The 25,579-nt window shown below is 46.1% G+C and overlaps 1 protein-coding gene across 1 annotated transcript; it reads left to right on the top strand.

Moving 5' to 3' along the window:
- Positions 1-629: 629 nt before the first annotated feature.
- NEMP2 (nuclear envelope integral membrane protein 2) lies at positions 630-23,991 on the top strand. Its single transcript, XM_068968444.1, has 9 exons — positions 630-735; positions 8,592-8,707; positions 14,874-15,105; positions 15,244-15,316; positions 16,617-16,710; positions 17,526-17,640; positions 19,205-19,433; positions 22,917-23,093; positions 23,850-23,991. Exons 1-9 carry the CDS (start codon positions 630-632, stop codon positions 23,989-23,991), a joined length of 1,284 nt encoding a protein of 427 aa, XP_068824545.1.
- The last annotated feature ends 1,588 nt before the right edge of the window (positions 23,992-25,579 follow it).

Here is a 25,579-nt window from a genome sequence, read left to right on the forward strand (position 1 = left end):
AGTCAGTCTATTTAAGCAACCAAACTGCCAATTTGTTGTTATAAACAAAAAGGAAAATGAAAGATGAATTGATTTTTATTATTTTTTTATTTTTACTATTTTTTTAATAAGTAAGGGGGTTGCTTTAGATTGACAGCAGAAGGGGACGACAGAGGATGAGATGGTTCGATGGTATCACCAACTGGATGGACAGGCGTTTGAGCAGGCTCTAAGAGTTGGTGATGGACAGGGAAGCCTGGCGCGCTGCAGTCCACGGGTCACAAAGAGTCGGACACGACGGAGCAACTGAACTGAACTGAAGGGCCTTAGCCTTCCTGGGATGTCACGCAAGGAACTCTGAAAACTGAGCCCTAAAACCTCGCAGTCGGGGGTCAGGGCAGGCTTCTGCACAATTCACAGACGGTCCAGTCGGGCCCGCACCCTCCAGGGTTAGAGCGGGCCCAAGAGCCTGCAGCGTGAGGCGGGGCGGAGCCCGGGGGTCGGGGGCGGGGCGGCGGCCGCACCCTTCCTCCGCCGGGGGAGGCGGGACCTCCGCGCTTCCCGCGTGCAGGCCGCCCCGCGCCATTTCCGCTACTCTCGGCCGAGGAATCCCTCCTCCCGGGGCCGCGCGCCGCTGACCCTCGAGCGGCATGAGGCTGCCCCCCAAGACGTGCTGGCTGCTGCTCTGGCTGCCGCCTCTGGCCGCGCAGCCCGCGGGCGCCGAGCGCGGGGAGGAGGAGGCGGCGGCCGTCTCAGGTAACCGCGGGCACGGGCTGCGGGCGCGCGCCCCCTCGCTCTCCGGCCTCCTGTCGCCCTTCCCCGTCTTCGTCCCCGCCCACGCCCACGCCCCGGCCCGGCGGTGACCCAGGCTCTCCCCGCCCCGGCGGCGCGGAGCCGGGCGCGGGCGGCGCCTCCCTGCCGGGTTTAAGGCTCCCTCCGCGAGCGCGGCCTCCCTGGACTCTGCCGGGGACTGGATTTTAGGATTAGAAGCAGCTGCAAAGTTCCTTCTGGCCCAGTCCCCACGTTTTACAGAAGCAACCAAAGCCCAGAGAAGTTTTGATTTGTCCAAGGACATGAGGACAAGTCATTGTTACAAGTGATCCTTGTCTCCAGACTTTCAGCACAGGACATTTGTATATATCAATTTAGGTCGAAAAATTTTTCCCTATCTAGCTGCAACTTTGGACTCGGGGATGGTAAACGCTTAGCTTTAGAAGTACACTGAAATTCTGCTACCCTGACTAGTTCTGTGGCCTCGAGTCGGTCAGGCCACTACTGGTCACGTGTAAAACACGGGTAATAATACTTCACAGGATTGTTGTGATGTGTAACGTGTGCACAGTGCCCGGTCCAGAGGAAACAGGAAACGGTAGCTGCTGCTGGTGCTATGGGCTATCTGTGGCGTGCTCTCAAGAGCCTGACTCCGGGCAGGGCAAGAGTTCTAACTTCAGTTCTGCTACGAGCTTAACATTTCTATTTCATTAACTTTCCCCATTAAACCCTTTAAAAGATTTCCTGGACTCACTGTCCACTAACTTCCCTTCATCTTTTTGCCCACCTTCGGTTGCAAGGGAGGCGACCAGCTGTGGGCTTATAGGTGGGGAAAGCTGCCCCCTTCTGGTAAAATCCGGATTGTCTGTGAATGAAGGCTGGAGCTGCCAACTCCTGGTAATCTCACAGTGAGGTACTTGGGGAGGCTATTCTAGATCAGTTTTCATTGAATAGAAGTTTGTCAAGTGTTTACTTTGTACTGGGCAGTGTTAAAAGTGCTCTGATTGCATTATCTTATTTAATACCCATAGTAGCCCTATAGGGCAGAAACCATTTATATACGTATTTTACAGAAGAGGGCTTGGTAGTAAGAGAGGTAACCAGTATATACTGATGAAAAAAATAAAGCACAGATCTGTCTAAGAAAGAGTTTCGGAGCATGGCAGCAGCCAGAACATTACAAGTAGCCTGGACCAGCATCCAGACCTTTGATTTCTTCTTCCGTCGTTACATTCAGCCACTCACTTGTAGAATTACCTTGGTCCAGGCAGATAATCTTTAAGGGCCATAGTTTTCTCATCAGTAAAACAAAAATCTTCTGTTGCTGAAGGTTCTCCAATATTTTCCTTACCTTTTTCTCTTTTCAAGGGAATCTTTTTTTTTTTTTTTTTTTTTGGCTTTGCTGGGTCTTTGTTACTGCTCAGGCTTTTCTCTAGTTGTGATGAGCGGATGCTACTCTCCGTTGAGGTGTGCAGGCTTCTCATTGTGAAGGCTTTTTTTGTTGTGGAGCGCGGGTTCTAGGATGCGTGGGCTTCTGTGGCTGGTGGGCTCCAGAACGCGGGCTCCGCGGCTGTGGCACACAGGCTTAGTTACTCCGAGGCATGTGGAACCTTCCTGGACCAGGGGTTGAACCCGCATCTCCTCATTGACAGGCAGACCCTCATACACTGTGTGCGCCACCTTTTCTTTACTTTTATCTGCCTCAATGAGCCTGTTGTTTTCCAGGTTTCAGCTAGTACTTCGTTTTCAAAATAGGGCCCAGCTGTAATGTGAGATGATACTTCCTGCCCTAGAAATCTGTCTTCAATAACACACCCACCCCCCACCCTCACCCCCACACCCCCCACCCACACACCCACACCCACCCACACACACCCACACCCCCTTCCATAGAATGGAGAACATCCAGACTGAGGCCAGAACAGCTTTTCTGGCTCCCCATGTGGAGGAAAGTCAGCGGCAATTGATACAGGAGGGGCAGATTGTTGTCTGGCTGAGAGGAAGAGAACCTTCAAACCAAAAGTCACCAGGAGTTTGGAACTAGCAGGCAAGGTCCTTAGGTGTAGTTCAGGCCACTGCAGTGAATTCCCAGGATTGAACCATAGTGATAGGCCATTTGAAACCACAGCTTTCAAATTCATCCATGGGGAAGAAGATCAATACTCCAAGTTAAAATCAGACCGGAGTGTGCATTCGCATGCGACAGTTTGTTTCATTCTCTACACACCTTGGAGAAATGAAGATCAAGATTCATATTCAAGCCAGGTTAGAAAAACAAGAAGTACGGTTAATAGAGAAGTTCCTTTGTAACTTTGATACTACCTGCTAATTAGTTTGAATTTGAACTTACAAAATAATACCCCCCAAAAATCGTTCTGCCCTGCGAACTCTCAGGAGTTCAAATTTATTGCTTTTTAACTCTTCTCCCTCCCTTTCCTTATCCCAAAAGAAAATCAGTCATATAGGCCAGATGGGGAAAGTGGCAGCCCGGTTTAATAAGTGATTTTATTATTCTATTATAATTTCATCTGAAGATATTTTTTCCCATAAGGGCATGTAAGGTTAAATTTTCAGGAGGAACATTGCTGAAATATTTTTACATTGGAGATTGTTTAAAATCTGCAAACACCTGAAGAGTGTTTGTGCTTTTTATTTTTAGCATATTCTATAAGTAGGTTTAAGTACTGTCTGCCCTTTTTCGAAGATTTGACTGAATATTTTTACCTTAAAAGGTAAGTTTAGTTTCTGACTAAACTCTTTAATTATATCCTTATACTTTTAGGAAAACTAATCAATGACAAAAGTAGTACAAAAGAGTAATTTTAAATTTATTGGTTGAAGCAAGTGATGTGAAGCGGTCTCTTATTATATATGATATGTAGTCCTAACATTAGATTAAATATTTTCAAATTGAGTGGTATTTTAAATGAACTAAGGAATCGCAGTGGTAACGGGAACCCTGACTCACATCCTTTGGTAAAGAACTGAGCTTTGTCATAGCAGTTTGGGCACACTGGCCAAAAGCACACTGTTCTCTAGAAGTCGGGGTTATTGAAAGGTTCAGGAGAGCCTACTGAGGACTGCAGGTGGTTAAGAAGGGCTGTGCTCGGTGGTAGCCTTGCTGGGTCGTCATAGTAAGGCTGGCACTTGGGGTCGGTCCTGCAGATACTCCCAGGTGCTTGGGAACTGAGTCAGACCTGGGCCGGCCCACACTTGTAGACCATTCTCCTGACCTGAATCAGGCTTGAGGAAGTGAGTACCCAGGTTACGGGGGTGGGGGGGGCACCCCCTGGGAAGGAGATGTGTTTCAGCTCCGGGGGCAGCAGCGGCTCTTCCTGGGCAGGTGTTACTCTCTTCTGACCCAGTGAATGATTGTTTGACATTTGTATGAATCCCTAGAAGTTCCCTTTTGTTTTCTGGATTGCCTTGTAAGGGGATGTTGCTGTTATTGTGATATATTTCCTTTTGCCTGATCTACCGCCAGGAAGTTCCAATGTCACCTGAATGAATGGGCAGAGACCGAGGCTGCATGAATAAATGACACCTGTAGACGTGCCCACAGCCTCATAGCCTTCAGTGTCAGGGCTTGAACAGGTGACAAAGTTCAGCTAATCAGTCAAGCTGGCTACAGTTTTTGTTTCCCCCCGCTCCGGTGGAGGTCGAGGAAGTAGAAACTGCCTAATGAAATGTCTCTAGAAGAAGATAACTGAGAGGAGACGAGGCCTAGGAAAGACATGACCTTTATAAATCATCTAAAATGAAAAGATCTGGTTCCCTCTAGGAAGACAGTAGGCCAGCTGTGTTAAGAACCTTGGCTGTCAAAGTTACTGTCTTACTCTGGTCCAGCTAGTCCATGACTTAAGACTCCTTGGAGTGAATTCCCTTGGAGCTCGGGTTGCGGCTTCTTGTGGCTTGAGTTTCTAGCTCCTTAGGTAGTTAGGAATTCTTGTGTGGGTGACTGAGATGCAGTCCCCTCAGGAGACAGGTGGTAACAGTGAGAGAAGCCCGAGAACATCACGAAATCATGGTGTTCATGAAATTGTGATGAGATGCGAGCGCCTCGTCTGTGATGTCTCCTGTTCCGTGTGAGTTCAATGTCAGTCTCACCTCCAAAGCCAGACGTTGCTCTGGAGGATTCCAGGGGGCGTGCTGTTTGCAACATGCTCTTAGCAGTGGATCCGTAGGTGTCAAAAATCAGGGCAGCCTGCCTCTATTTGTGCTTTCCTTAATCTGGGTGAAGGCCAGGTGACATCAGAGCGAGTTCTCGTCCTCCAGCTGGGAGGTCCCTTCCACAGAATGCACTGACGTACCGTGTCGAGCACAACGACGGCAAGCGGATTCCCACCTCTTGTCTCCCGCTGCCCTCTGCCTGGTGAGGAGAGATAAGATGGTTCCCAGCTCGAGGGGTGTTAAGGGTTCGCACCCTCAACCTGTAGTTCAGGGCACAGGGATGCTGGGGTAGGGAAGGGGCAGTGGAGCCTGCAGGTTCTGTGGCGGGGGGATGGCCCTGGTGCAGGCTGGACAGGTGTCCAGCATCAGGTTGCTTCACGGGGAGCCTGGAGAGCACCCCCTCTTAGGGTGCCAGCACTGGCCAGGCTCCTGTGAAGACTGGCTGTTTCAGGGAAAGAGCAAATTGGCCAAGATGGTGTCGTCAGGCTCTCTTGTGCCACGTTTTGTAAATAGTGATGATGTGACCGCTGAGATCACTTAGAGTGCTGCACGTGCACGTCACAAGCTACCCGCTTGGCCATGGGCTGCTTTTGTTCTGTAAGCACATATAAGCTCCACCTGGAAGTGACCTTGTGGCTGCGTTGGCTGCGTTCTGTCTGTGTCCGCTGGGTCAGCCACGAGAGGAGAGAAGACAGTGTGTCTGCAGATCCCGTGGCTCCTCGAGTTTTCTTCCAGCTTCCCTGCTCGTGTCTTGCCTGCCATGGGTTCAGCAGACAGCGCGCACAGTGAGATACAGCAAGACAGCCTTGCCTTCACTAGGTCAACTCTGCGTGTCCAAATCCAGGCAAGAGTACTGGAGTGGGGTGCCATTGCCTTCTCCGAAATAACCCACCAGTCCGCTGCAATTAGAGCACACGTGTAAAGATGAGTACTTAAATGTGGGGATACAGTAATGAACATGCCGTGGCCCGAACTTCATGAAGGGAGAATGTCAACTAAAAGCTATGTATGTAATATGAAGAGAAGAAAGCAGAGTAAGAAGGGAGGGGTTGGAGTGTGCCGTTTTAGACAGCGGGGTCAGAGAAGGCCTTGCTGCGAAGGGGACGTTTGAGCACACAACTGCTATCTATTCAAAGGAGAAACTCTGCCAAGATCTGGGTAAAGCAGTTGCAAGCGGAGGAAACCACATGCAGGAAAGCTTGAGGCAGGGCAGCTCAGCGTCCTGAGGACAGGTTGACCGATAAGGCCGGAGGGAAGGCTAGAGGTGCCTGGGTCCCAGGAAAGGAGAGCAGCTTTTGCTTTGAGAAGTCGTTTGGGGAGGGGGTGGTTGAGCAGGTAAACGATGTGCTCTGATTGATGTTCCTGAAAGGTCCGTGTGCTGGTAAGAGGATAGGTTGTTGGGGGGAGGAATTGAGGCGGTTCTGGGAGCCGACCAGCTCGCAGTCCTTTACATTCATCCAAGTGCATGAAGCCACCGTCTGGACGACAGGAACATTTGCTCCTAAAGTCAAGCTATTGCACTGTACCCAGATTGCATCATCTTGCTCTTAGCTGAAGAGTTACAAATATCAAATGATTTAGGAGACAGTCTTAGGACCAAAATGAAGAAAAGCCTCAGTGGAAGGTAACGTTTGCTTGTGAAGCTCAGGCTCCACAGCTCATCTCCTCTGCCCTCTAACAAGCCCACTAGCCGTCAGTTCCCATACTTGTGTGAAGTAGTGGAATTCTCTGAGAGGAAGGACCACAGGAAGAGCCCCTGCAAGGGGCACGCGTGGTTTGAGGAGCAACTCTGAGGAAGGAGCAGGCTGGGGTTCACGTTCTCGTGGTGGTCTGTGCTGCCGGGGTCTGCAGCCCACTCGTCACCTGACTCTCCCCCGCCTCCACGCATGCTCCCTCACAGTGACAGGCAGAGATCCCCTCTTTTATTGGAGACTCCCAGCAGAAAGATCTCCGCTCTGGCTGACCGATTCCACGCGGTTCCTCGCCAGTCATTAACGGTCCCCCCGTCCTTCCCCAACTTTGGTGTAGCAGGCGGTTCTGGCTTCATTTCAGATCTTCCTGGAGAAACAGCTGATCACACTCTCCTTAGAGGAGTCGGGGGTTGGCCTGTAGTTTCTCTGTGTGCCCTGTTGATGTTCCATATTTGACAGATGTCGTGGTGGTACCCTGTCCTGGGCCAAGGACTGGCTCTTGACTTTCATCTCCCTTTTTTTGAATTCAGTAGCAGCAGCTGCAGAGTAGAATGAACCCCATTACTTTATAGTTTGGTTGTGGCATTTACTACAGTCGTTTGCCATCTGTAACGCAGCACTCGTCTTCTGTGTTACTGTGTTATGCTGTATTATATATTACATACTATATATTGCATATTACCTGGAACACACCTGGATGTCCTGCATCTGTTTTGAGCCAGACTTCTCCTGTGTTCCAGACCTGTCATCTTTACCTAGTCCCATCAACCAAGACTCAGTACATCTAGAGCTGAGCTTGTTCCCTTTTCACTGGGCAAACTTGCTTCTTCTCTGGTATTCTGTATGTGGATGAAGGGCCTCACCGTCTCCCCACTCACCAGAACCATCAGGTTGCCTCTGAATCTCTGTCTGTCGATTCCACTTCCTAGGTGTTCTTTGATCTGCTCTTTCTCCCTCCTGCTTGGCTCATTTCTTACTCAGATTGCTTCGGGAGCCCCCACAGCTCCGCTTGCCGTGCTCTTCCCCTCTGACATTGCACATGGCTTCCAGAATGCTCTTCCCAAGGCATGTCTGTGTTTTCTGTCCCTGCAGGTCCGTTCCCTGCCCTCCTCTCCCCTGCGCAGTGCCAGGGAGCTGGCCTCTGCGGGCTTCTCCGCCCTCTGGCTTCCCACTGGGTCTGGCCGATGAGAGACTGGTCGGGGGTGGGGGCAGGAGAGGGCTGCCCCTGGAGTCCTGGCAGTGTCTGTGTCCCTTGGATTGCTGTCCTCTCAGCTCTGGCACTGCCAGTGACAGCGGGCCCTCTTTGGCATCTCAGGCCTAGGAAGGTCGAAGGCTTTCTGCTGTTGTCGGTGCCTGGGAACGCCTGGCCACGTCTTCACTGAACTCTTCTCAGTTAAACTGTCTGGCATGTCACAGCTTCCTGCTGAAACTTTGTTTGCCTGAAATCCCCCGGTGCTCTGCTTTCAGCCAGAAGTCCATGTTACTCACTGCAGTGATAACTGCTGTGTAGCTCTCTAGCTGCAGGTGTTAAAATGCCCTTGTGTGTTCCCTGCATTCCATCCTCGTGAATGGCTAGACCACTTCCATCGTTTCCCTCATCTCCGTGGATCTCTGCGCACTTGTCACCCCCACCCGCTGACTTCTAGGTCACTGCCTCCAACTGTGAGCAGTGGTCCACTCACATTTCCCCCTCTCCGGGAAGCCTCTCAGTCAGTCCTTGCCCTCTCCTTCAAGACTGAAGATGTGCCTGTTCTCCTTGCTTCTTACCGTCCTTTCATCTGTCATATGACTCTTCATATTAGACTGTAATGTTTTTGTCTCCTGCCAGGCTGGAAAGACTGAAGGACTATAATTACTGCCTAGAAGAATTTAATGTTCATAAAGTATAAAACCAGCCATCATTAACCCTGTGAATAAAAAAGAAAGAAGATTTTGGGCAATTATGTATTTAGGAAATATATTCTCTTTTCCCTCTCTCAGTTTCTAGGTGTAAAGCTTTGAAGGAGATGGATTTTATTAAAGCTTCTCTGTCAGACTGTTACTGCTACAATCAAAATTCCCAAGTGAAATGGAAGTATATATGGTCAACTGTGCAGGTAAGAGCTTACTTTCAAATTATGTCTTAGGAACAGAGACTTTAAAGGTGCTATTTCAAGAGTAGAAGTAGACATAGAGCTTTTATATGACATAGAGCTATTGCCAGTGGGAAAGCTGCCTGGGGAATCACACGGTAGTTCAGGCAGAGGGCTCTGGTAGAAGCATAAACTCTCCGTACTCTGCATCCGCCCTTCTTCATCCACTCCAAGTAAATATACTGTACGATGCAGCATGCTTGCCGTTTAGACATGGCTCAGGACAACATGCTCTCACATACTTCAAAGTAATTGCTGCCTCAAACCTTTCTGTGTATATTATAAAAATTCTGAAGTTACCTATGATCTCACATATGGTCAAGATAGTCATCCTGGAGTGCAGAGTCAAGCAGGCCTCAGAAAGCATCACTACGAACAAAGCTAGTGGAGGTGATAGAATTCCAGTTGAGCTGTTTCAAATTCTAATAGATGATGCTGTGAAAGTGCTGCACTCAATATATCAGCAAATTTGGAAAATTCAGCAGTGGCCACAGGAATGGAAAAGGTCAGTTTTCATTCCAATCCCAAAGAAAGGCAATGCCAAAGAATGCTCAGACTGCCACACAATTGCACTCATCTCACACACTAGTAGAGTAATGCTCAAAATTCTCCAAGCCAGGGTTCAATAGTATGTGAACTGTAAACGTCCGGATGTACAAGCTGCTTTTAGAAAAGGCCGAGGAACCAGAGATCAAATTGCCAACATCCGCTGGATCATGGAAAAAGCAAGAGAGTTCCAGAAAAACATCTATTTCTGCTTTATTGACTATGCCAAAGCCTTTGATTGTGTGGATCACAGCAAACTGGAAAATTCTTAAAGAGCTGGGAATACCAGACCACCTGACTTGCCTCTTGAGAAATCTGTATGCAGATAAGGAAGCAACACTTAGAACTGGACATGGAACAACAGCCTGGTTCCAAATAGGAAAAGGAGTATGTCAAGGCTGTATATTGTCTCCCTGCTTATTTAACTTCTATGCAGAGTACATCATGAGAAACGATAGGCTGGAAGAAGCACAAGCTGGAATCAAGATTGCTGGGAGAAATATCAATAACCTCAGATATGCAGGTGACACCACCCTTATGGCAGAAAGTGAAGAGGAACTAAAAAGCCTCTTGATGAAAGTGAAAGAGGAGAGTGAAAAAGTTGGCTTAAAGCTCAACATTCAGAAAACTAAGATTATGATATCCGGTCCCATCACTTCATTGCAAATAGATGGGGAAACAGTGGCTGACTTTATATTTGGGGGCTCCAAAATTGCTGCAGATGGTGACTGCAGCCATGAAATTAAAAGATGCTTACTCCTTGGAAGGAAAGTTATGACCAACCTAGACAACATATTAAAAAGCAGAGACATTACTTTGCCAACAATGGTCTGTCTAGTCAAAGCTATGGTTTTTCCAGTAGTCATGTATGGATATGAGAATTGGACTATAAAGAAAGCTGAGCACCGAAGAATTGATGCTTTTGAACTGTGGTGTTGGAGAAGACTCGTGAGAGTTCCTTGGACTGCAGGGAGATCCAACCAATCCATCCTAAAGGAAGTCGGTCCTGAATATTCATTGGAAGGACTGATGCTGAAGCTGAAACTCCAATACCTTGGCCACCTGATGTGAAGAGCTGACTAATTTGAAAAGACCCTGATGCTGGGAAAGATTGAGGGAAGGAAGAGAAGGGGACGACAGAGGATGAGATGGTTGAATGGCATCACCGACTCAATGACATGAGTTTGAATAAAGTCTGGGAGTTGGTGATGGATAGGGAGGCCTGGCATGCTTCAGTCCATGGGTCGCAGAGTTGGATGTGACTGAACTGAAGTGCCAGGAATTATTCTAAGCTCTCAGGGTCCATGAGTGAACAGAATGGATCTCTGCTCCTGTGATGTTAACACTCTTGGGAATGGGGGCGTAGCTGGGGCAGTAGGGCAGGGCTAGCCGTATGTGTAAAAGAAGGGAAAATTATAAAACTGGTAAGTGCTATGAAGAAAAGAAAATGTAGAGAAAGATAAGTAGAACGACAGAAGCAGGGGCCAGTTGCGGTACTGAAAAGAGCGCTTGGGGGAGTTCTCATTGGAAAGGTGAATTTGAGTACGATTTCAGTGATGTGAGTCACCCAGCAGGAAATCTGAGGAAAGCGTGTTCTCAGCTGGGGCAGAGCTGGGACATCATCTTCATCAGTGGGCACGTGATGCTGCTTTGTACCATTCCTGATAATGTATACCACTTTGGTCCCTGGTGGCTTAGAGGGTAAAGCATCTGCCTGCAGTGCAGGAGACCCGGGTTCGATCCATGGGTCGGGAAGATCCCCTGGAGAAGGAAATGGCAACCCACTCCGGTACTCTTGCCTGGAAAATTCCATGGATGGAGGAGCCTGGTAGGCTACAGTCCATGGGACCGCAAAGAGTCGGACGTGACTGAGCGACTTCACTTTCGCTTTCACTTTTGGTCACTTACTTAAGGTGGTGTTTATCAGTTTGCAGTGACTCTTTTCACCTCTGGGATGAATGAATATTTTGAGGGGATAATTTGAGACTAGGTATATATTCTGTTGCTCATCAAACTTCCACCCTCTAGTTTTATTATCCATTGATGATGCTTGCCTAAATCAGTTATCATCACGGTGTTTATCAAATGGTGATTTTCTAATTCCATTATTCCTCTACAGCCATTGGCATTCTTCTGTAAGGAAGAATTTACCTCTCCAATTTTATTTAGATCCATGTAGTCTCGTGGATTGCCAGTTCATTCGCTGGACTACAGTTCGTTACTTGTGGTGTTTATTTTCATATTCATATTGTCCTGGATTTGGCCAGTAAGAGCCCCTTTAAACTAGCTCCTGTGACTTTTACCTTGTGTTTATCATTATTCGAGCACTTCTTTACCTTCTGGCAAATAAGATGTTCCCAGGCTTACCCTGTGATTTCTTAGACCCAGCTCTGGAGTCATACATTTTCTCAGGAGCCTTAAGTGTTAGGTGTGTTCATTACTACTGGGTATCATTGTCAAATGTGTGTGTACACACATACACATCCCTACTACCATACACATAACTGTTCTTTCATTCCTTCCTTCCTTCCTTCCTTCCTTCCTGTCTGTCAAAAACCATGCATTCTTATCTCTCCAGTACCACTGGATTCTAGAGACTTCGTCCTTTCCATCTCTGTAACTCTCTTCTCAGATTGTGAGAAACCTGCTTCCCATTATCCTCAATATATTGATTCATTTTCCTATTCCTAGAGTAATTTCAGAGTTGCTAAGTCATACTGTTGTGAAAAGCAAACTTAGTAACAAGAACTCAGCATTTGTTTACAATGTTTCATCCTCATAGTTCCCACCATCTAAATACTAATGGGGTTACAAATCTAAATACTGTGCTCAAAAGTTACTTGGGTTCATGCATTCCCACCCATCTCCCTCAAATCTGGTTATATTATTCATTTGGAATATATTTGTTCCTGTTTGTTACCATTTCAGAATTTTTCCTCATCCTAGTTGATTTTATTGTCATTTTTTTAGTGTGTACAATATTAAAAGGGTACAATATTAAAGGCCCAAAAGTCAAAACTACACAAAGATGTTCTCAGAGAAGTGTCCCTCCATCTCATCCCTCTAACCCTTTCCCACTCGATACATGCAGGGAATCAGTTTTGTTATCTTTCCTGTGTTTCCTTTTGCAAAAGCAGCAGTGAGACATATTTATAGATCATGCTTAAAGCCATGAGGCTAAGCAGTGAATTTAGAGAAAAGGAAAGGACCAGTGACAGACTGGGTCAGTTTGCTATCAAGAGATCGGGGGGGAGGGGGGGGTAGAGGGGGTGCGGGGTGCAGCAGAGGAGAGAGAGAAGGAAGAGCAGGTTGAGGAGGTACCCTGGGAGCGCCAGGAAGTGCGGCAGGGAGGAGGTGGGGAGGGCCCAGCCCTGCCGGACTCTGTTGATGGGTCAGATAGGATGACAGGGAGTGCGTTGACCATTTGGTTTAGCAACATGGAGGTCGCTGGTGACCTTGTCAGGGGCAGCCTGTTGGGAACGAAAGCCTGACGGAAGCGGCTAAAGACAGAAAGAGGGGAGAGGAACTGGAGAATGCAGAAAAATTTTATTTTAGTGGGAAGCGAGGGAAAGGGGTGATAGCTGGAGGGTAAAAGGAAGTCAGTAGAAGGTTTTCACGTTCAGTTCAGTCCAGTCGCTCAGTCGTGTCCGACTCTTTGCGACCCCATGAATCGCAGCATGCCAGGCCTCCCTGTCCATCACCAAATCCCGGAGTTCACTCAGGCTCACGTCCATCGAGTCCGTGATGCCATCCAGCCATCTCATCCTCGGTCGTCCCCTTCTCCTCCTGCCCCCAATCCCTCCCAGCATCAGAGTCTTTTCCAATGAGTCAACTCTTCGCATGAGGTGGCCTAAGTACTGGAACTTCAGCTTTAGCATCCTTCCTTCCAAAGAAATCCCAGGGTTGATCTCCTTCAGAATGGATTGGTTGGATCTCCTTGAGAAAAATACTGGCATGTCTGTAAGCTGATGGGAAGGGTCTAGTAAAGTGGGAAGAGGTTCTGGTGGGATGTCCTTGAGCAGCCGAGTGGGTCGGATCCAGGGCACAGGTTGGGAGCTTATCTTTAGAATGGAGTATGTCAGTCTCCTTGTGGTGGAAATTTCCTCTGAAATTTACAAGCCGGAAGCAGAGCATGTCCCTGCAGGTGCTGACAGGTGGGGAGATATGGGGATAGGAGCCCGTCCGGGTTCTCTTCGATCTCTTCCATTCTCTGTGAAGTTGGAAGGATCCTCAGCCAAGAATGAGGAGGGGAGGAGTTATTGGGGTATTGAGGACGGAGAGCTGTGAGGTCGGGGCTGGAGAGAACGGAAGAGTGACCGGACAGGAGTGTGTGGTGTGACGACAGGCAGCCCTCTGGTCCCACTTCAGGTTCCCGGACACGGGTTTGAAGAGAGAGCACTGCTGGTTTCCCAGCACAGTGGTGCAGATGCAGAAGTGGGAAAGGGTGAATTTTGCGAGTGAGTGTGACAGCACGAGGGGCACAGACGAGGATGCATGTGAGGGAATGTTTCGCGATTGATCATGGAACTCAGCGGGAAAAGAAGGGGCTGAGGCCATCCAGGGTGCAGAGGAGCGGGGAGAGGCGTGATCAGTGCTGGGGTCCATGCTTGCTGGCAGCAGGGAGTCAGTAGGGCACACTGGAAAGATAGGTGGCGGTTGTCTAGTGGGATGCATTTCATGCAGCCTGTATTTGGGGCTGCAGTTTGGGACTGACAGTATTTAGCCCGTGGCCGCTAGAGTGATTACCTGAGGTGTGTGGAGGACAGGAGCTGTAAGAGGAGAGTAGTTCGGGGAACCAAGAGGCCAGGATATTGGAAGGACAGGATGTGTGTATTGTGTAAACTTAATCCCAGAGACGTATAGCAGGAAGTAGTATTTGCAGAGCAACGGTGAGCCAGGAGCTGAAGTCCCCAGAGGTTTGGGGTGTAGTAGACAGATCGTGGGTGATGCCACCTGGTGCCAGAGATTCAGGGCTGGCGCTCGCACTCCCCTTTTCAGGCTCGCCCTCTCCTTGGACAAAGAAGAGAGGGATAAAGGCAGCAGCAGAGTGTCGTTTAATGGTCCCTGGGCTGTTGGTCTCTGCTCGGCATTCTAGATGGCGCTTTGCTGCGGGAGTTGAGTTGGACCTGGGGTTGAGTCCCTCTTCAGAGGACGTGGAGACAGAAGCCTGAATCGCATATGCTCAGCTGGCCCGGAAGATAGGAGTGTTTTTTCTCAGTCACAGCGGAAACGGTGGAGAGAGAGATCCTTTTCTCATGAGGTTTATAACCCAGTAGTTGCTGCCCATTATTTTCTCTCATCTGTTTTCATGCGGCCTTTGGTCACAGTAGCCCGCTGGAAGGGGGCGTTAAATCAACCACAACTCGGGAAGAGGCATCCACTCTCAGGAGTGTCTGTGCTCCCGTACGTGTTGGCTAAACTGGAAATCCAGGTCCATCCCTGGGATCAGAATGTGACCAAGTACACTGAGTGTTCTTTACTCAGCCAGTTCTGGGCTTTCTTTATTCCTTTGCTCATAATTTTGAGAAGCTGATAAGAAGTTTTAACTTCTCTGTTCGAAAATTTGTTGATTCTTGTTTCATAGGTGAAAATTACCAGTCCAGGCCTGTTCAGTGTTGTATATATCACAGAAAGGTATAATTGCCAGTATCCAGAAACCATTCTCTCCATCATCAGATGTATGATTCATAACTTTTGGACACCAGAGGAGTCTAATGATACAACCATAATCATCCATCCATACGGACAGACTGTCTGTTTCTCTGTGAAGCCAGCCGGGAAGATATTTATCTATACAATAAGTGTGAAACAAAACAGTAAGTCTGTTTTTATTATGCGTGGTTTTCTGGCTCAGCTTTTCTGGAGTGACATTTCAGTAAGTTGCCTGTCTTTCACTAACTGCACTGACGCAGAATCCTTGTTTGTTGTGTGTCTGTGTTTTTTTTTTTCTCCAGTTGTGGATTTCAAGCTCGTCTTTGTGTTTGTGGTGGGCATCTTCCTCTTCTTTTACGCAGAGACCTTGAGTCAGTAAGTATTCGTTTTTACATTCTTAATTTTGTGAGTCTTAAAGGGTAGAACAGGAGGATTCCCTGGTGGTCCAGCGGTTAGGACTCTGGGCTTCCACTGCCAAGGGCCCGGGTTCAGTCCCTGGTCAAGGAACTGAGATGGCATAAGCCACAGGGCATAGCCAGGAAGGAAAAGAAGAAGAGTAGGACGCTTTCGACCTTGTGCTAAACGTTTCCATACTAGTTGTGGTTCTTGCTTTAGGTTTTGCCAACAAGAGGTCTCAACATAGTTTTGAAAAGGTTTTTAAAACCAGTGAGAGTTATTTGTATAACGTGGTATGTTCCGGTTACACAGTGCTTTCACTTGCATTATTTTGTATCAGTATATGTTAGTTTAATTGATTTGTTTCTCTTAACTATGTGAGCTCTGGATTATTATTCTCATTTTATGGATGAAAAAACCAACATCCATCATCACAAGACTAGTCTTGCCAGGACTGAAATTCATACTCAGGTTTTCTGATGCCATGCCTTTCTCTCTTATATTTGTACCACCTCCTAGATTTGTGATTCTGATACGAAAGGTTGAATTTAACATATTATCCTGATGCTTTGTTTCTTATAATTTTTTTTGAAAAATTTCTTTTCAGTAATATTTTACTTCTTGACTTGCTATTCTGAACATTGTTTATTTTTGAGCTTTTCGTTAGAGCTTAACAGTGTGTATTTAATGTCTTCCATGGTCTTAATAAACTATATGTTGCTTGCATAACCTGAAGAGTAAAGCTTGGATTCAGAGGAGCTGGGCTGCAAGCCTGAATCCTCCCAACTGGCAGATACTGACTTGAGGAAGGTCTTTAACTTCTTGGCGCCTGGGTTTCCTCCCACTTAAGACTGAGACATGGATAGATATTGTACATGGAGTAGGAAATGGCACCCCACTCCAGCATTCTTGCCTGGAAAACCCTGGCAGGCTACAGTCCATGGGATCGCAAAAGAGAATTGAGCATACACGTAGCTCCTGTACAGGGCTACTGTGAATGCATGTAAAGCTCTCAGACAAGTGCCTGCCAAATGATACGTACTCCAGTAGTTACTCTTGGACCAGATTCTGAACACAGAAGATAACCCAGACGTTCTGTTCTGAGTCAGTGGGAAGCTATTTACCATAAATTTCAAGTAGAGATTTCACTTTTTAAGAGTTAAGCTGCCATCTTAGTTTTTCCTCTTAGTATTCTTTTTGGCTCCTGTCAAATTCAGCGTTTCTAATATTGAAAGTGTGACTTGGCATTTAAATGACTTTTTTCTGCTTGTCTTGACAGAAGCCCCGTTTTCTTTTACTCTTCGGGGACTGTGCTAGGTGTTCTAATGACATTAGTCTTTGTCCTGTTGCTGGTGAAAAAGTTCATTCCTAAGGTAGGTATATCAGGTACAGATGAATTAAAAAATGGAAATCATGATCTCATAAACATGAAAAATTGATTAAAATTAATTCATGTTTATTATGACAGTTCCTAATTTCTGCATTGTATAAACTGGCTTAAATCGAGTCTTTTCTTAGAGATTCTATTTTCATTTGTTACAGTGTATAGGTTTCAGTATTACATTTTGGCCATACTTTTTTTGAGACCCTTTTATTTTCTAGATAGTGCATCTTTCTTATGAGTGATGGGGACTCATCCTATGCTGAATGAAAATTTCTCTTGGCATAGTTGAGGAATGTCATGATGCTGAACCATCAGGGCCTTGAATTATAGTGTTGCAACACCTGGGGGTTTCTTCATTATTAGTTCCCCCAAAACACCTTCCGTAAAAGAATGGCTTGCACTTAGCTGAGGATACATACGTATTTGTTCAGGATGCTAATGTTGGGTTTACTCTGATGAAAGCCTACAATACCAGCATTATTTTGAGATAAATTTATTCTTTAGAACAATGTTTCTCCAACTATAATGCACATGCAAGTCACCTGGGGTCCTGTTGAAGTGCAGTCTCTGACTCAGGAGTCTGCTGTGGGCCTGAGAATCTCAGTTGCCACCAGATTCCTAATGACATTGAAGCTGCTGGTGCTTGGGCCATACCTTTAGTGAGGCTTGAGAAGAGTGTCTTGTCTTGACTTCAATGTAGTTTGATATACAGATTTCAAATACAGAGGGTTTTGTTTGTTTACTTCTACTTTTATGAGAGTGAATGAACCAAAAACCATGTGATTTATTTTCTTCCACACACAGTATAGCACCTTTTGGGCTCTAATGCTTGGTTGTTGGTTTGCTTCAGTGTATATTCTGGGGCAACTGATGGAAGAGCTGAAGAGACTGTGGTATGAAAGCAGAATGTGTGTATTAGGTAGGTAAAGATTTAAAAAATACAGTCTGTTATTGGTAAAGCTGAAAAGTACAGCCAGGGGCCTTCTCTTGACATACGCTCCAGCATTCAGATTTTCATTGTGAACTAAGGAGAAGAACTGTTAAAAATGATATTTTATTCCTACAGTTGGTGGTTTCAGTTCATTAGATATCATTTTAGACTATTTCTCTTTGACATTCTTCGTAGTTTTCTACTCTGGTGATCAAAAGAACAAAACAGCACTTGCCCTTTTTGACTGCATATGCTTTTAAATTGCAGTTAAGCTCTGACCACCTCTAAATTGTAATTAAAAAATTGCTCTAAAATGCGACTCTTTATTTCTTTTTCAATGTATTCATTACAAAAGGTAAGAAATTGTAAATATAAATGACCAATGAAAACTTGACTTTTAGAAACAGAGAGACTTGTTCTTGTCATTTAAAAGAACTCAGAAATAACAACTTTTTAGAGTGTTTTAATTGGGAAATAACAGAGAATGGGAGAATCCATTTTCTCCTAACTTCTTAGTGCCGAATTTCTCATATAACTACACCCACCCAAAGCAAAAGCAATCAATTTTTGTTTCACTTGAAGCTTTTATGTTTTTAGTCCATTTTTCTTTTTATAGTAAAGTATTTTCAAAGTAAATTACTGCTGCTATGGTGTGTTTCTTTAAATACTTGACTTAATTTTTCTATAAGGCAAGAACATTTTCCTCTATATAGTTCAATTACTAAATCTTGAAAAATTAATAGTTACATAAGATTATCTGTTACCTAGGCCATGTTCAGATTTCCTAAACATCCCTGATGTTTGGTTTTATAAGGTAGGATATAGTCCGGAATCACATTTTGCATATATTGTGTCCCATAAGTCTCATTTAATCCATAACAGGTTTCTGGTTTGGGGTTTTTTCCCCCATCTCAGTGATATGCTGAAGAGACCAAGTTAGTTGTCCTACAGCATGCTCCACTTTCTAGGTTTCTCTGATTATTCCTTTGTGGGATAATTTAACTTGTTTCTCTCCTGTATCTTATATAAGCTGGAAATTGGGTCTTGAGACTTGCTTAGATACAAATGAAATGCTCACTGAGTACCTAAGAGGTGATGTGCTCTCGACATGGGAGCACCACTTGTCCCTCTGTTCATAGCACGGAAGCTGAGCACCAGAATGCAAGGGTGATAGCTGATCCCTTCACTGTAAAATCACAGTTTGATTTAGTGATTAGAAAGTTAAAAATGGGTTTTGTGGCAGACTATGACGTACACTAAGGCTTATTCCTGACCAAAGCAGCTGTGATAACATCTGTCCTCTACAACTTTGGGCCAGAAAACAGGTATACTTATAATAATGTATTATTATACATCCTTAAGTACTGCAGAGGCCACCTAGCACTCACAGGGGAGGAATAACTAGCCCTAAATGCATTTTTCAGCTTCACTGGGGAAAGAAAAATGCAGGTGTTCTGATATGTTCTTAGCTCTAAGTCGTGACTCTGCCAGGTTTTCCCCATAACTTTGCAAATTTGGCATTACGTTATTGTGCACCTTTCCGCTCTTACAGGCTACGTCCTGACAGTTGGCTGCGTCAGCTTTGCTGTTTGCTACAAGCACGGGCCCCTGGTGGAGGAGAGGAGCATGGTGCTCCTGGCGTGGCTGCTGCGGCTGCTGTCTCTGCTCCTGGTGTACGTGGGGGTGTCCGCGCCCCAGTTCGCCTGCACGGCCGCCCTGTTCCTCGTCCTGTCGTCCGGGAGTCGGTGCTATCTGCCGAGCGCGCTCGCCTGTGTCGGGAGGTGTGTGGCCTCTTTTCTTTCCTCCATCATAAGTTTGGTGTTCTGAGCTCTGGCTTTATTTATTCTTTGGGGAATTTTTTGAACATGTCTTATTTGGTATCACAATTCACTCCACTTGATCTGGAGATCTCAGATTTCCCTCTGAGAAGGGGGTGGTTAGAGAATGTAAGTGCCTGATCCAACCTCCATTGTTAGCCGTCGTTAATCTTCCAGAGCCACCGATTACCAGGTAATGACAGCTCACCCAGAATTCACTAAAATCAGTGACAAATTACTTGAGCATGGCATCACCTAACAGTTCTATTTTCATTCTATATTTCCTTTCTTTTGGGCCCAAGGACTGCTTTGGGGCTATTTGTTGTGCTTATGAGATACGAGGGAACAGAATTGAATGACAAATTGTTGAAAGCTACAATTTATATAATCAGGGCTTTCTTTTTTCTTAGGTTTTAAGATAAGGCTTAAATGTCCTTCAGCCATGGAGTCTGAGCACCTGTTTTGTGCCAGGTACGCAGGTGAAGGAGTGGCCTCTACCCTGGCGGTGTGGTTGTTGAGACACAGGCATATTGGTGCTAGAACAAGTGTTCAGATAGGCCTGCCCAGGAAGTATCCTTGCTTAGTCACTCAGCTGTGTCCAACTCTTTGCGATCCTGTGGACTGTAGCCTGCCAGTCTTCTCTGTCCATGGGGATTCTCCAGACAAGAATACTGGAGAGGGTTGCCATTTCTTCCTCCAGGGGATCTTCCCAACCCAGGAATTGAACCCAGGTCTCCTGTGACGCAGGCAGGTTCTTTACCACTGAGCCGTTGGGGAAACCCACCCAGAATGTGTAGCATGTTGAAAAAGTTCAGGAAAGTTCCTGGAAAAGAGACTCATGGGCTGAATCCTAATGAATCAAAACAGCCAGATGAATAAATGTAGGAAAGTCCTTCCTGAAAGGGAGAAAGCCCCGTTTGCTACCATCCCAGAGCAGGCGAGTGAGGTGGGTGTCCACCAGGATGTGGAGGCCTCGCAGGCAGTGCTGGAGAATCTAATCTGATCCTGTACGTGGTGGAGGCACTGTCCTTTCTGCATTTCAGGCAATGCACTCTGACTGCTGCCCGGACAGGAGTTAGAAATCAAATGCTTGGGGCCCCAGGAGGTACTGAGTGAAGGATTCCGAGCAGAGGGAAGGCAGTGTGAGGACTGTGCAAAGTTCTGCAACACTGCCCCAGAGAAATGGGGTCGGTTACCACTCAGCTGGAGCTGATGATTGCCATTTGGGAATACGGGCCTTGCCAGATCGCCTCGTTTTCTAGAAAAGCTGGGAACATGGATCGAATGTCAAGTCTTAGGATTTTTAAATGGTGGCAACTAACTAATATGAAAATAAAAACACAGTCAACAAGCCAGAATCCAAGCAGAAGCCAGTCACTCATTGGGCGGTGAGATGGGGCCCGTCTGTCTTTGGGTGCAGAGGGTGGAGGTTAAGGGCAGGTTTGGGGGCGGGAGACCAGTCATCAGACGTCACAGTGGTCCAGGCAAGAGGTGAGCAGGGCCTGGAGCAGGGCAGTGAGAGCAAGGCTAGAAGAGGGAGTTAGTGAATGTTTACGAGGTAAACTTGACTGTGAGGAGGAGATTTTGTGACAGCTCATAGTTTATGGATCTGCTGACTCCACGGGTGGTGACATCACAGGGTTAAGAGGCACTAGAGGCAGGGCAGGGCCTCTCTGCAGAGGATGCTGGCAAGGCTGCTGCCAGCTGCTTCTCTCTGCCCTGTCTCAGAGGCAGACGGTGACAGGGGCTCTCAGAGATCCCTCTGCCAGGAGGGGACTGGCCACTGCACACCCTTGAGGCCTCGCATCCCTTGTCTGGCTTGTGGCCTGAGGAGTCCAAGCGAATTCCTTCCGCTTTCCTTGTCAACGTCCGCTACCCTGCCGAGAGCCGAGTGTGTTCTCTTACCTGTGTGGTGATGCTCTTATGCGTTTGCTGTGCGTTTTCTTAACACAGAACTAGCAATCGAAATGTACTGTAACTTCCTCAGCTTTTCATACTGCTGGTGAGTAATTATGTGAAGGATTAGAAAATAAAATAGGAACTCACAGGGTAAACAATAAGCCAAAGAAATAATGCTTTGAATGTGTAGTACTTTCTAGTTTACAAAGAGCTGTTTGAATACATTTTGATAATATATGGTTAGTTTTTATTTTACCTCTGTTGAACACTTACTGTAGGCTGTTCACTGTGCTAAGCATTTGATACAAAGTAATATTTTTCATCTGTCCAGTGACCTCCTGAGGTAGACCATGTTGCTTTAACTTTTTTCCCATGTGAGCAAAGTGAGGCTCAGAGCTGTGAAGGAGCTGCCCAGCTCACACAGTGGGTGAACTTTACAGCTGAAACCGTGTCCCCGTCTTATGCTCCGAGCTCAGGCATTTTCCTCCATGGAGACCAGGCTAGGTGTTCAGAAAAGGAGGAAGAAATAATGTCAGTGGTTCCCTAATCCAGGTTATCAACCACCAGACGAGCTGTAAAAGTTTAAAGATTTTCAGGCCCCACACGTCAAGAAAACAAACATACGTTAAAACACCTCCTGGTGACTGTGTTGCTCATTTGTATTTGGGAATCTTTGGTTGAATTTTAAACCACCTAAAACATTTTTTTAAAACTCACTGATAAATATACGTGTTAAAACCTCTTCATTATTACCATTCTTTATGGGATTCTTCTCTTTAAGACTGTTTCAGTTGGAAAAAAGTTCCAATCGTGAGCCCCCTCCATATGTAGCAAGAGAATAATGATTTTAATATTATGAATTACTGTGTGTACACGACCCTTGTACTCAGGGGAAGTGTGTTTACTTCCTCTGAGGTTAGTCAGCGTCTCCACCACTAGATGGAGGCCATACCCCGCAGATCTTCCCAGCTTCTCTGTTTAGACTCAGTGGCAAGTGATTCTGCTGGGTCTCCATAAAAGGTCATCTCAAAGGTTTGCTGGTATTGGTGCCCAAGAAAATCAGCAGGGCAGGCAAAAAGAAGCCAGGTTTTTAATTGCCTGATTTGAAATCACTGAGGAAGAAAAATACAATTATGTCTCTATCAGAAATTGATGCTCAGGACTTCTTGGTGATCCAGTTGTCTAAGGCTTTGCACTGCCAATGCAGGAGGCCCAGGCTCAGTCCCTGGTTGGGGAGCTAGATCCAACGTGCCACAGCTAAGTAAGACCCCATGGGCTGCCATGACGATGCCACAGCCAAAAAAAAAGGATCCTCAGTGCCTTAGGACATTATTTCAGCTGGTCCAGGAAGAGGGGGAGTGTACAGTTAGGCCCAAATTACACGTTCTGTAAACCTCAATTGGGATAACAAGAGAAATAAGTAGAGTATGATATAGAGGAAGTTAAGAATTATTACTTTCTAAGAAATGTATTTTTATAAATCTTAAGAGTTGAATTGAGCAACCAGGTATGGCCAGGAATCTAGCAACCAAATGCTGCCTGTTTTAGGAAAATGAAGAAATGGTTTACATCAGAGAAGCTGGTGGTGAAGTTTCTTACTGAAGACGAGTACAGGGAACAAGCTGATGCCGCCACAACCTGCGCCCTGGAGGAGCTCCGCCAGGCCTGCCGCAGCCCCGGCTTCCCATCCTGGCTGGCGGTCTCCAGGCTCCAGGAGCCGAAAAAGTAAGCCTTGCCCCGCTGCCCACACCACAGCTGGGTTGGCGTTACCCGGAAATAACGCGACAGTTTGGATCAGGTGCTTAAGGCTAGAAATACAGCTTCCCGGGTAACATGACGTGGAAGCTGTCGAGCTTCTTTTGCTTCAGTGTTCTGCATTGCACCTTAGAACTACCAGGGTCGGAGAAAATGTTGATCTGATGTATTATATAGGGAAGGCCATAAAGACCACTCATAGGAGAAGGGAGACAGAATGGGATGCGTCCTCTGCTTCTCATACGATATATTATATAGGGAAGGCCATAAAGACCACTCATAGAAGGGAGATAGAATGGGATGCGTCCTCTGCTTCTCATGCTTTAGGGGTGGAAACTCATTTATAAAGTTCCCCAAGAAAGAAATCTCTGCCCCAGCCTCTGAAGCTTTATCCAAACAGCAGTGCCCTCAAATTAAAAATTGAAGGGGGAAAGACACTAAAGTAGTGAATAAATAATACATTTAATAAGAGAGAAAAGGAATTAGAAAACTGGAGTGGGTCTGTTTAGCAGCACCTGGTGCTTCCAAGTCTGCCTGCTTCCTGATCCTTCCCTGAGTGTCTGGAGGAGCACACAGCCATTCTTGTTTTCACACCCACTGTGCAAATGCCATCCTCTACTGATGCAAAGCCAAATTTAATTAAGGGGGATAAGCAGCCAGGGAACATGATATCTTCCAAATAAAGCTTTCTGTGATAACATTAACTTTATTTGAAATAAATACTAGGTTTGCAGACTTTGTTCTGGGAGGAAGCCACTTGTCTCCTGAAGAAGTGAGGCTCCATGAGGAACAATATGGCCTTGGGGGCGCCTTCTTGGAAGAGCAGCTCTTTAACCTGAGGACTCCTGACAGTCTGCCTGCACAGTGACTTCATCCTGGACAAGGAAGTGGGCATGCGCAGGGATGCAGAGCTGTTCCAAGGAGCAGTGGCCAAAGCATTCGCCACAGAGAAACATCAAACCATACTGGAAAGGAAAGCTAAACTTTATTGAAGATAACTGATCCTTCTTGGTCAGTTCTGTGTATTGTCCTGTAGGTGGCCACTGAGATCGTGTGACGGTCATTATCGCTTTGCTTGAATGAAGACTCTCGTTAGGAACAAGGGAATCGTGTTGATCTTCAAAGGTCCAATTAATATGAATAAGTTCCTTGTCAACTCCAGGGCATTAAAACGTCTCTTAAACCCCAGAACTGCAACAAAATAGTGCATTGCTCTTCCTGTGTGTTATCAATGTAAGGACTGGAAGAGACCTGGAATATCCTGGACCAATGTTTTCCAAAGTGTAGTCCACAGGATGCTACCGTGTTAGCAGGTAAGGGATCCTGAGGTCAACCAAGATGGATACATGATTAGACAAACATACTGCAGGACTTATCAGAGCCTTTAGTAATGCTGATGCCTGTTGTGTGAACCTCCTGAAGAGGAGAAATGGTGTGTAGCAGTCTCTGACTTAATTTGAAAACAGAACCCTTCTTTATGACATTAATATTCCTTGGACAGAATGTTTAGAAAATGCTGATGGTGGAGGAATGGAGACTTGGAAAAGTTAAATAACTTATCCAAGACCACAGAGATTTTTAGAGGCAGCTCTGGGACTAGAATTCCAGCCCTACTCTTTCCTATGATTCAGGTAGAAGAGACTTCTAGAAGCAAGCTGAGGGGCCGTCTCTCCACAGCCTTGGGTCTTAACAATATTGCTGACATATTTTTTTACTTTTTAATAATAACCAAGTAACTGATAACTTCAATAAAGAGAAACATTTCCTAAGGTTATATTTTAAAGTTTTGACAGGACTTTTATAGACATATATTAAAGATTAGAAGTTAGAATTACTTTTCTAAACTTTTTGTGTGTGTTGAAATTGTTGAACTACTTTTTGTATTTCTTTGTATGTTGAAATTTAACCTCAAGTTTACTGGCCTATTTTTTAAAACTGTGTAATTATATATAACAGTTTCCTACGAAACAGATTTGTGTTCTTCCTTATAGAGAACAAATCTTTTTCTTGATTCATGATGTTAATTCTGGAGTGAAGTGAGGGACTGATTGTGAGCTTTGACCTTGAGGAAAAGAGGCCAAAACATAGGTCTGAGGAAAGGTCTGGACGTGGCACAACGACCCAAGGGTTCAGATGATGTTGAGCTGATTCTCTTTAGGAATCAAATATGGACTCTCTTGCTATGGGGGGCCACGAGGAGCAGCAGCATAAAGAATAAGACATCTCCCGTCTCTCATCTGCGTTGAGTAAAGGGGACCTGCCCTTCTCAGGTGGTTGGCATGGGTTCTGTGCCTCATGCCACCGTGGGCGTGTAGCTGGGGAGCACAAGGGAACCTTTGTTGTGTTCTGCTTCCACAGGCTGCCTCGTAAAAGCTCACTGTTGCTAGCAAATTGGACTGTTTGACACCAACATATGTGGGTGAGATGTAGTGTAGGTGGCCATGTTTGAATAATCA

The sequence above is a fragment of the Capricornis sumatraensis genome, chromosome 3 (assembly GCF_032405125.1).
Source record: "Capricornis sumatraensis isolate serow.1 chromosome 3, serow.2, whole genome shotgun sequence".
NCBI lineage: Eukaryota > Metazoa > Chordata > Mammalia > Artiodactyla > Bovidae > Capricornis > Capricornis sumatraensis.